At 45.4% G+C, this 12,712-nt stretch overlaps 1 protein-coding gene across 1 annotated transcript in view; it reads right to left on the reverse strand.

Annotated features, from left to right (window-relative positions):
* The window catches only part of LOC126266804 (Parkinson disease protein 7 homolog), a 40,216-nt gene extending 31,146 nt beyond the window's left edge, over positions 1 to 9,070 (reverse strand). Inside the window, exons 1-2 of the mRNA XM_049971350.1 lie at positions 8,980 to 9,070; positions 999 to 1,120 (exon numbers count right to left, since the gene is read on the reverse strand). Coding sequence (XP_049827307.1) covers positions 999 to 1,088 — 90 coding nt within the window. The 5' untranslated portion in view covers positions 1,089 to 1,120; positions 8,980 to 9,070. The remainder of the gene's footprint in view (positions 1 to 998; positions 1,121 to 8,979) is intronic.
* Positions 9,071 to 12,712: the final 3,642 nt, after the last annotated feature.

Raw genomic sequence — 12,712 nt, forward strand, 5'->3', positions numbered from 1 at the left:
AACTGAAAGGTATCGGTCTCATCGGAGTAGGGAAGGATGGGGAAGGAAGTCGGCCGTGCCCTTTCAAAGGAACCATCTCGCTATTTGCCTGAAGCGATTTAGAGAAATCACGGAAAACCTAAATCAGAATGGCCGGACGCGGGATTGAACCGTCGTCCTCCCGAATGCGAGTCCAGCGTGCTAACCACTGCGCCATTTCACTCCGTCACCTCAAAATGTATCACGTATATACAAGAGACTAGAAAGAGGCACGGCTGTTCTTCCACTGTTAAAAATAATTTTCACGTGATAGCTACTTTTCTTACGTAGCAATATATGCTCGAAAGTCCACCAAATGTAAACTGGTTAGCGACTACATTTTCCACTGAAAAACTTTTCAAAATATGTACTGTGTTTTACTTTATTTCGAAGTATCACAATAACAATGGGAAACAGTGAAAAGAAAATGTATTCATTATCAAGCTGCTATATCACACAATAAGATGAGGAAGAATCAATAGTTTTACCAAATAATTTCCTCGAAATCAAACGAGAAATATTGCATTGCGGAGAACGCACGCGAAACCCAAGATAATGGTTAATTTTCTGACTCGAAAATTGAGTTTTACTGCCTAGCTAGCTACAGAGACGGATGCAGCTTTGCTTGACCCACATAAAAAACTTTGACTTGAAATTTGCCCCCTCGCGTATCGTACGACACAAGTCGCGTTGCTCGACCAGCACTCAGGTGTCGTGTTTGGCGATTCGACAGAGTGATGTTTCAGTGTCGTATCGCCGTTGTCCGCGTGGTGACCAGTTAAGTCGCTTCTACTATGTTTCTATGTTATCCGCCGATGCGGGTTGCTTCTGTATCTTGTCGCGTAGCATATCGTATTACATCGTATTACATCGTATCACCTCAATGTGAACCGTGCCTTATTGTTATCAAACAGGACGATACAAGATGAGAATTCATAAGGGTAATTTATGAGGAAATACGTGGACAGCAGAGGTGTTACCCCTGCGCGTCGCATGACGTCAATTGAGATGACCAGCTCCATCTCCTCGGCTCCTTCTGCCAGCAGCACCAAAGCCGTTTTGTCTGCCATGTCTGCTGAAGCTCCTCAGGGTGATTTCTATCCTGAAAGAAAGAAAAATAATCGCAGTTATATTATAAAACATGTACTAAATATGAATGCTGCTTTCCAAACAATAGCAGTTGGAATTTTTAATATTTCATGAAGCCACGTCGTACTGTGTGAAGTGAGCATGCAGAATGGGAGGGCTTTACGGCTCAGCAGAATATCCTAGACGACTAGCATGGAGTAAATTGTGTTTCTTTTCGCACTTAAAAGTCTCTCCCGGTGTTGGTATACATTGAGAAATTATTCTTCCTCACTCTTTCTCTTCCTAAAAACCATGTCACCTAATTTCTCTCGTATTTAATAACTGTTTTAGGGTAGAGATGCACTGTATTAAAACGACAGAACGTAAAAAAAATTCTGCCCAAGTTGAACATCATACCAAAAATTTGTATAGGCATACAGAGTTGCCCTACGTAAACTACGTCGTGAGTATCAAAATTCAGCAACAAACCTAGAGATATGAACGTCTTACACTGACGGAAAATAATTCCAACGTGAGTCGGATAGCAGCACGATACCGCCTGCAGCGCCTCTCCTGGGATCGTGACCGTATGGATTGGACCCTAGATAATTGGAAAACAGTGGTCTGGTCAGATAAGTATCGATTTCAATTGGGAAAAGCTGATGGTAGGGTTTCAGTGTGGTGCAGACCCCAAGAAGCCATGGACCCAAATTGTCAACAAGGCACTGTGCAGGCTGACGGTGGCTCTATGATGGTGTGAGCTGTGTTTACATGGAATGGACTGGATCCTATGGTCCATCTGAACCGACCATTGACTGGAAATGACTATATTCGGCTACTTTGAGTCCAATTGTAGCCTTTCATGGACTACTTGTTCCCAAACAACGAATGGAATTGCAACTGGGTCACAATCGTTCACGACGGGTTTGAAGAACATTGTGGACAATTCGAGCGAATGGTTTGGCCACCCATAATCACCTGACGTGAGTCTCATCGAACGTTTATAGGAGAAAATCGAGGGGTTACTCGTCCATAAAATCCTGCAACGGCAACACTTTCGCAATTATGGACGGATATACATCTACATACATACTCAGCAATCCACCACACGGTGCGTGGCGGAGGGTACCTCGTACCACAACTAGCATCTTCTCTCCCTGTTCCACTCCCAAACAGAACGAGGGAAAAATGACTGCCTAGATGCCTCTGCACAAGCCCTAATCTCTCTTATCTTATCTTTGGGTTCTTTGCACGAAATGGAAGTTGGCGGTAGTAAAATTGTACTGCAGTCAGCCACAAATGGTGGTTCTCTAAATTTCCTCAGTAGCGATTAACGAAAAGAACGCCTCCTTTCCTCTAGAGACTCCCACCCGAGTTCCTGAAGCATTTCCGTAACACTTGAGTGATGATCAAACCTACCAGTAACAAATCTAGCAGTTCGCCTCTGAATTGCTTCTATGTCCTCCCTCAATCCGACCTGATAGGGATCCCAAACGCTCGAGTAGCACTAGTTTAGCATGAGGGAGGGCGAGGGGGGGAGAGAGGGGAGCAATTTATATTAGGTTTGTGGAGGAAAAGAAGCACGATTTCTTACAGATAAAACTCAAAACCACTGTAAAACTGTGTTTACTTAAAACAAAGTTTACTAATACTCCACATTATAACAAGTACCTACTATGTACTTGGGTGAAAGAGTATAACTTGTAGAAGATTTACATATATTATTTGCTGTGAGGCAGGAAATATTCTTATGGATACGAATACTTTCCACCTTCGCACCTGAGGTCGGTAGCACACTCCTGTGGGTGAGGGCACGACTTACAGGGATACAGTGCTTTCGGTGGAGTAGTATATAATGTCTGGTATACTGAACAATATAATATAAAACTGCTAATACCTTCCATCTGCAGCACGCATAAATTATGACGTGTACATACTGTACAGATAAACTTACGACAGCGTACATTTTGTACTGAACAGTGGGAAGAATTAGTATGTTTGCATATGATACCTGTATTAGGAACTAAACAGATCTAAGCTGTAGTTTTTTATGTTGTATTGCAGTTGTTAATCGTAATTTCTTTTCTACATTTGCTGTAAAGGATCTGAAGACAGTTAACACCGAAACCAGTAAACATAACGCAGTGTATATGCGATCAAATAATTGTAGTAAAAGGGGTTCTCATTGTGACTTTATGTTTGTCTTTGAATCCATGAATCCATATTGAGTTAATGGAAGCACATGGTAGCAATGCATAGTCGTATGACGTGGACGCTTCCGGTGTGGTCAAAACAAGTCTGAATGACGAGAAACGAACTGTCAGACAATGTCTACATCTACATGGTTACTTTGCAGTTCGCAGCGTTGATCGAACCACCTTTAAGCTATTTCTCTACCGTTCCATTCTCGAACTCCGTGCAGGAAAAAGGAGGACATAAATCTTTCCGTGTGTGTTCTGGTTTTTCTTATTTTATTATGTAGGTGGTTGCCAGCAAAATATTTTCGCACTCTGAGGAGGAAGTTGGTGAGTGAAAGTTCATGGGATGGTCCTGCCGCAGCGAAAAACGCCCTTGTTTTTGATGATTGCCACCCGAATTCGGCAATCGTAATCGTGGAACTCTGTCCCCTATTTCACGATAATATAAAACGAGCTGCCCTTCTGTGAACTTTTTCGATGTCCGCAAATCCTATCTGATGCGGACTCCACACCACACAGCACTACTCCAGAAGAGGACGGACAAGCGTGGCGTAAGCAGTCTTTCTAGTAAACCTGTTACGTTTTCTAAGTGTTCTGCCAATAAATCGCTGTCTCTGAGTTGCTTTTTCCACTGTATTATCTATGTGATCATTCCAGTTTAATTTATTCATGGTTGTAGTCCCTAGTTATTTAGTTGGGTTTACAACAGGAATTATAAAGAAATGTGGATGGTCCAGGTGATTGAAGACCGCCGTGGCATAGACGAAGCTATGGTGGAAAAACTGAGAAGCAGTCGTGGATCACTTTTCAGCACTTTCCACTACATGGTGAACATGGCTAACGTCGCCAACCGTACGAGCGTTTCGCGACTCCTCACACCCATCGGGAAAACGCACACCAGCGACAGTGTTGCAGCTGTGCAGACCACCCCAGATTTCTTTACCTGCCTGACCATCATGGACGAGTGCTGTTTTTCTATGACCCCGAGACAAATGAGCAACGCAAACAGTGGAAACAAGTGGAAAAGGTTTTTATGGAATACTCCGTATTCCCCTGGTCGCCACAAAAACAAAGAAACCCAACTGAGAATCTGTGGGACTATCTCGACCGAGCTGTTCGTGACATGGATCCTCTACCGACAAACCTAGCGCAGTTGGCTACAACCCTGAAGTCGGTGTGGCTCCACGTCACAGTCGGTTTTTTACAGAAGCTCACTGATTCTCTTCGTGTCCCTCTCGCAGCATTCAGCATTGCCGAAGGGATTATTCAGGTTTTTGACAGATGATCACATTAATGTGACTGGACAATGTAATAGGTTGCTGTTCACAGTGCTTAATTTCTAAAATTTTAGGTGCCCAGACCCACCTCTTCAACCATACAGCTGTTCCTCCCCCCCCCCCCCTTCCAGTCACACCACCGCAGCCATACAAACCATCCTCCCCATCTCCCCAGCTCTAAAAAATCACAAGCTTGAGGCCACTAACAGTCGTAAACGAAAGGCGATATGTACCTATTACAACTTCGGATCGAAGCTTAACATACGACGGCTATTCGGAAAGTAAGGTCCGATCGGTCACGAAATGTAAACCACAGTGAAAATCAAAAATGTGTTATTTGCAACAGTTAGCTACATGATCCAGCAACTTTTCTACATAAACTACGCTTGGACTGAGACATTTGTCGTAGCATTGTCCCAATTTTCCAATACTCTCGCCATAGCCTTTGCTTTCTGCCAATTCTCTGCGCTGGTCTGAGGCATGTTGTCTGTGCCCAAATGTTATCTTCGCAGTAGCGATTCATGTGAGCAGAGATGAACATCAGAGGGTACCAAGTCCAGGCTGTATGATGGGTGATCAAACAGTTCTCCTCGGAAACGCTGCAACAGCGTCCTCTGTCACACTGCAGTGTGTGGCCGAGGTTTGTCATGAAGAAGGCAATGGGTTACACTTGCACTATGTGGGATGCATGAAATCAGGCTTCTCTCAGGCAGTCATACTTGGCGGGAGATGCTGTCCTCTAAGCATCTTTCCATGGGAGAATAACAGCCTGCATTGCTGCTAAAGGTGGATATACACTGTACTAGTGCCGACATTGTGCATGCTCTGTTGCCTGTGTCTATGTGCCTGTGGTTCAGTCAGTGTGATCATGTGATGTATCTGACCCCAGGAATGTGTCAATAAAGTTTCCCCTTCCTGGGACAATAAATTCACGGTGTTCTTATTTCAATTTCCAGGAGTGTACATGAAGTGTATTTGCAGCTGTGAGAAGCGATCGACAGACAAACGACAGACACTGCCAAACACATCTGTGCGAAGTTTCAATTTTGCGAACGGTCGTACCTTACTTTCCAAATAACCCTCGTATCTTGGGTACAGTGTACATACACACACATACACGCAGACACCGTACCTCGCTCCACGCCTGTGCCCATCCTATCATGGTGGCCAGCCACTGTCACGTTCATTCGGGCTTGGGGAGCGGAAAATTACAGTTACGCTGCGATTTAATACGCACGTACTATTTGAAATTTTCACTGCCGATTTGTTCCAGTGAGTTAACAAGAAATTCCCTGGGAGGTGAAGGAACGCCGTACCGTCGAGTTCCAGCCGAAAATCAAGTGTTGCCCGTTACTAGTAGGGTAACCCATAGGGGACCAGTCATGTGACAGGCGAAAAAAACGAGGAAGAACGAGAGAAAAGGGGATGAGCGAAGGCGGACAAGAAGGGGGAGAGGAAGAGGAACAAGAAGAAGGCGATTAAGAAGAGGGAAACGGTTGGAGAGCACGGAAATGGACAGGGGTCTGGGAACGTATGAAAGGAATTCATGAGGAGATACAGAGTGGATTCAGTTAAGCAACAGATTCACAACATTTATCTGCCCCAGGTAAGCACATGCTGCTTTTTTGTTTTTAGTTTCTAATATGAAGCTAATCTTATTATAGCAAGTGAACGAACGCAAGAAAAAGTGTAAAGAACATGTTTTACGTTTGTTGTTTTGCTTTCTGAAGCTTTGCAACAGACGGCAATGAAACAATGAAAAATAAATCGCGATATGGTTGCAAGAAATACGACTCTGTTTTTTTTTTCTATATGTGTTATAAAAAATTACGTATGTTTGTATGTATGTGTGTTCCACATCTCGTGCTAAACCACTGGGCCAATTTAAACCAAACTAGGTACACATATCACTGTTTGGAAAGAATTGAAGTGGGGGGTAAGATTCATCTACCTATCAAGGGGGTTGGAGTGGGATGAAAAAGCATTGTAGCCCACGACCCGCAAATATCCATAATTTATTCATCCAGTATTTGAGAATTAGCGCACTTAATATCTTGCAATAAACTTTACATCTAATTTCAAACATTTATGAAACCTTTTCTCACTGACAGCTCTCACAAAATGACGAAATGAAAACAGTTTTTCACTTACTACATTTTTGCTGCTCATGCGGTAGAAGTGCCGCGTGAAGCATAACGTTTTATTTTCTTACTTTTTTCCTACTAATTCTGTTAGCAAAAAATTTTGCAGACAATGTTCACATATACCACTGAATGTACCAGCAATATAATTCTGAGACACGCAGTTCAGGAGATAGGACGTCATAAACATTGAGCTGCATGAAACGGAAAATGCAGGGCGAAATTCGACACAAATATGTGTGAAACAAATAAAATATATATGAAATATATACTATGCATGAGCAGCGCCTATTAGACGGAGGGGGTCGGACAGGCGATCAGTTTCAGTCATTCCACCAGGAAGGAGATACACGGCCCGTGTTGTCTGTAGTTCATCATGCCTAGACGGTCGATACCACGATTCGATCGCGTTCGCATTGTTACTTTGTGCCAGGAAAGGCTTTCATCATGGGAAGTGTCCAGGCGTCTCGCAGTGAACCAAAGCGATGTTGTTTGGGCATGGAGGAGATACAGAAAGAAAGGAACTGTCGATGACAGGCCTCGCTCAGGCCGCCCAAGGGCTACTATTGCAGTGGATGTCGGCTACCTACGGCTTATGGCTCGGAGGAACCCTGACAGGACGTCTTGTTACCACTCAAACTGTGCGGAATGGGGTGCACTTCACTCCCGACGTCCATGGCGAAGTCCATCATTGCAACCACGACACCATGCAGCACGGTACAGATGGGAGCAACAACATGCCGAATTGACCGCTCAGGACTGGCATCACGTTCTCTACACCGTTGAGTGTCTCATATGCCTTGGACCAGACAACCGTCGGAGACGTATTTGGAAGGGACCTGGTCAGGCTGAACGCCTTAGACACACTGCCCAGCGAGTGCAGCAAGGTGGAGGTTCAAAAATGGTTCAAATGGCTCTGAGGACTATGGGACTTAACATCTATGGTCATTAGTCCCCTAGAACTTAGAACTACTTAAACCTAACTAACCTAAGGACATCACACAACACCCAGTCATCACGAGGCAGAGAAAATCCCTGACCCCGCCGGGAATCGAACCCGGGAATCCGGGCGTGGGAAGCGAGAACGCTACCGCACGACCACGAGCTGCGGACAAGGTGGAGGTTCCCTGATTTTTTCGAGTAGCATTACGGGGGGCCGACGTACGCTGCTGGTGGTCATGGAAGGCGCCGGAACGGCTGCTCAATACATGAATGCCATGCTATGACCAATAGTGCAACCATACCGGCAGGATATTGGCGAGGCATTCGTCTTCACGGACGACAATTCGCGCCCCCATCGTGCATATCTTGTGAATGTCTTCCTTCAGGATAACGACATCGCTCGACTACAGTGGCCAGCATGTTCTCCAGACATAAACACTATCGAATATGCCTGGGATAGAATGAAAAGGACGTTATGGACGACGTGACCTACTAACCGCTCTGAGGGATTTGCTCCGAATCGCCGATGAGGAGTAGGACAATCTGGACCAACAGTGCCTTGATGAACTTGTGGATATTATGTCGCGACGAATGAAAGCATGCATCAATGCAAGAGGACGTGCTACTGGGTATTAGAGGTACCAGAGTATACAACAGTCTGGACCACCACTTCTTAAGGTCTCGCTGTATGATGGTACAACGTGCAATGTGTGGTTTTCACGAGCAATAAAAAGGGTGGAAATGATGTTTATGTTGATCTCTATCCAGCTTTCTGTACAGGTTCCGGAACTTCCACAGCACCGGACTGCTCTATCTGGTCGATGTGTTAGCTGTCATGAGATCACCCTTTAGGTCTCTCTATTTAAAATGTCAGTCAGTCTTTCTTTCTCTCTCTCTCTCTCTCTCTCTCTCTCTCTCTCTCTCTCTCTCTCTCTCTATGACATCCCCCCCCCCCCCCTCTCACTTTCTCTTTCTCTCTCACTTCTTTGAGGGATCGTTAAATTTTATGCTCCACGTTGAGCAGCTATAGTGCATGAGCTTTGATCCTGTATTACTTCAGCATTCATGACTTCCGACGGGGACATGCTGTAGTGTTACGCAGAGATGAAGAAGCTTCTATAGGATGTGCTAGCGTGGAGGGCGGCATCAAACCAAATCTCGGACTGAAGACTACAACAACAACTACATACATTTGCTATTTTATGCAATACACATATTAAGAAAACATCGTTCCGGTGGTGTCATATACGACCCCCAATCACGATAAGACCCCTAAACACTTTGAGAATTTTCCTACAATCGATTCCAAAACTCTTTTTTAATGTACGTACTTACCCTCGGCAGGTGGCAACTTGTACTGAGCGCGCCTCACCACAAACAGGTTTATATACGGGTGTAAGAGCGTCGCTGTTTACAGCAGAGACTACAACGTCCGTTGCGCAACACGATGCAGAGAGCTGCCAGTAGGGAGTCGCGATAACGCATTTATCTTGATAAGGTGCACGCACTGCGGGAGGCAGCAGCAGGAGCAGCTAGCGAAGCCTTTACCAGAAGGTGTCCACAATGTTTCATTTAACTTACTGCTGCAATGATCAATAATCAAACAGCATTTTAAGACAATATTCAGATGTAATATGCTTTATCGTCCAGGTAGCTTACGTCGCACAACAACAAAAAAGTTTAAAAAATAATTATTATTGTCTCCATATTTGCTGGCTGCTGATGCCGCAACTGTTTGTTCCGTTAGTGAACTCTAGCTCCAGTTGCTAATAACAACTTCATTAAGTCCACAACCAGTTTCCGCCTTTTCCAGTTGATGTGTTTTCAGAGTATGTCAAACGATCATTTGACGTTGTTTCTCTACGGCACAATTTTCAGATCTACTGCCAAATGCCTGATACAAGGGCCTAAACGGGTCGGTGACTTAATAAAGTCCTCATTAGCAACACGAGATGCTTTTTCTTAATTAATAAAAAAATAAGCTTAGTTACTCGTGTTGTAGATCACAGCCGTAGTTCCCACCTTTTTTTCTGTCTTACATAGATACTTAGCTTACAATGGCACTTCATCCGTTTTACTCTCTGTATAACAAAAGCAATGAAAACAAATAATTCAGTCCCTCAGGAACCATTGTCCAGTAACCTGTTTTCAAAGTACAATGATCTTTTCTAATAGAAAGTAAAATACAGACCTGAAATAACCAGTGTATCAGAGAGTGAAGAAAATAAAAAAAAGATTAAGACGGAGAAAATACAATCTAGCAGAATCAGTTTCGTCTTCTAAAAACATCACCGTGCACATTGAAGTGCAAATTACTTTCACCGCCAGTATCAACACGCAATACTACGTATCTACTTGCAAAACTGATCAGATTACAGGCAAGCGTATGGATGCTCCATTTTGACAAGAAATACCCAATAAGCACACTGTTTCCTGTAACTGTGAGAGATCCTGAACAATCAAAACCGCAGCAAAGAAAAAGAAAAAAATTAAAAAGAAACATTGTTCCTGTATATCTCGTGACAACTTCCTACACTTCCCTCAGTTTTAATGTTCGACTCTCAAATAAATCAAAAAATGATAATATGAAATCTGGAGAAAACGAAAGATGGTTTGTATGTACACTCCTGGAAATTGAAATAAGAACACCGTGAATTCATTGTCCCAGGAAGGGGAAACTTTATTGACACATTCCTGGGGTCAGATACATCACATAATCACACTGACAGAACCACAGGCACATAGACACAGGCAACAGAGCACGCACAATGTCAGCACTAGTGCAGTGTATATCCACCTTTCGCAGCAATGCAGGCTGCTATTCTCCCATGGAGACGATCGTAGAGATGCTGTATGTAGTCCTGTGGAACGGCTTGCCATGCCATTTCCACCTGGCGCCTCAGTTGGACCAGCGTTCGTGCTGGATGTGCAAACCGCGTGAGACGACGCTTCATCCAGTCCCAAACATGCTCAATGGGGGACAGATCCGGAGATCTAGATGGCCAGGGTAGTTGACTTACACCTTCTAGAGCACGTTGGGTGGCACGGGATACATGCGGACGTGCATTGTCCTGTTGGAACAGCAAGTTCCCTTGCCGGTCTAGGAATGGTAGAACGATGGGTTCGATGACGGTTTGGATGTACCGTGCACTATTCAGTGTCCCCTCGACGATCACCAGAGGTGTACGGCCAGTGTAGGAGATCGCTCCCCACACCATGATGCCGGGTGTTGGCCCTGTGTGCATCGGTCGTATGCAGTCCTGATTGTGGCGCTCACCTGCACGGCGCCAAACACGCATACGACCATCATTGGCACCAAGGCAGAAGCGACTCTCATCGCTGAAGACGACACGTCTCCATTCGTCCCTTTATTCACGCCTGTCGCGACACCACTGGAGGCGGGCTGCACGATGTTGGGGCGTGAGCGGAAGACGGCCTAACGGTGTGCGGGACCGTAGCCCAGCTTCATGGAGACGGTTGCGATTGGTCCTCGCCGATACCCCAGGAGCAACAGTGTCCCTAATTTGCTGGGAAGTGGCGGTGCGGTCCCCTACGGCACTGCGTAGGATCCTACGGTCTTGGCGTGCATCCGTGCGTCGCTGCGGTCCGGACCCAGGTCGACGGCCACGTGCACCTTCCGCCGACGACTGGCGACAACATGGATGTACTGTGGAGACCTCACGTTCCACGTGTTGAGCAATTCGGCGGTACGTCCACCCGGCATCTCGCATGTCCACTATACGCCCTCGCTCAAAGTCCGTCAACTGCACATACGATTCACGTCCACGCTGTCGCGGCATGCTACCAGTGTTAAAGACTGCGATGGAGCTACGTATGCCACGGCAAACTGGCTGACACTGACGGCGGCGGTGCACAAATGCTGCGCAGCTAGCGCCATTCGACGGCCAACACCGCGGTTCCTGGTGTGTCCGCTTTGCCGTGTGTGTGATCATTGCTTGTACAGCCCTCTCGCAGTGTCCGGAGCAAGTATGGGAGGTCTGACACACCCGTGTCAATGTGTTCTTTTTTCCATTTCCAGGAGTGTAGATACATGTAATTAAATTCACTAGAATGTATTCAAAATTTCTTGTATGTACATACGTACTCTGCCAACCAATGTGAAGTACTCAGCACGGTATCACATGTGTTGGTTATGTAGCTGTGGAAGAATGATTGCTTAAATTTTTCTGTGTGTGCTGTAATTAAATTAATCTTGTCTCGTGATCCCCACGGGAACGATGTTTTAGGGGCTGAAGCACATTTCTAGGTTGTGTGGCGGAGGGTACATTGTGTACCACTGTTACTTACCCGTTTCCTGCTATAGTCGCGAATAATTTGCGGGAAAAACGGTTGCCGGATGGGCCTCCGTGAGGGCTCAGATCCCTGTAATTTTGTCTTCATGGTCTTTTCGCGAGATACACGTTCATGCGAAACTCAGCATGCCCTTTTCTCGGGTGATATAATGCGAACTAAGGATGAAGTTCAGCAGACAGATTCTGTATTTCTAGATTCTCGGAAAGCATTTGGGACAGTACCTCACTGCAGGCTGTTAACGCAGATACGGGGATATGGAATAGGTTGGTAGCTATGTGAGTGGCCTGAAGACTTCTTAAGTAATGTGTTACGCCACGGCTTCTAGGATCTACTTCGGCAGCTACCGGAAGCCGAATTGCCTCTGTAAACGTCCAGTAGACAGAGGGAAGAGCTGAGCAAGTTATGATAAACATGGAGGCTATCAGAGTACAATGGAACGACCGAGCGTCCAAGTCTGCAAGCGAGGTATAATGACCTCATGGAAGCCGAAAGATATCGTCATACTAGCGACAAAACTGAATGTCGTAAGGAAGGCTAGGTACAACACAACAATGAGTTCAAATGGCAGGTTCAAATGGCTCTGAGCACTATGGGACTTAACTTCTGAGGTCATCAGTCCCCTAGAACTTAGAACTAATTAAACCTAACTAACCTAAGGACGTCACACAAACCAATGCCCGAGGCAGGATTCGAACCTGCGACCGTAGCGGTCGCGCGGTTCCAGACTGTAGCGCCTAGAACCGCTCGGTCACCC

The sequence above is a fragment of the Schistocerca gregaria genome, chromosome 1 (genome assembly GCF_023897955.1).
Source record: "Schistocerca gregaria isolate iqSchGreg1 chromosome 1, iqSchGreg1.2, whole genome shotgun sequence".
Lineage (NCBI taxonomy): Eukaryota > Metazoa > Arthropoda > Insecta > Orthoptera > Acrididae > Schistocerca > Schistocerca gregaria.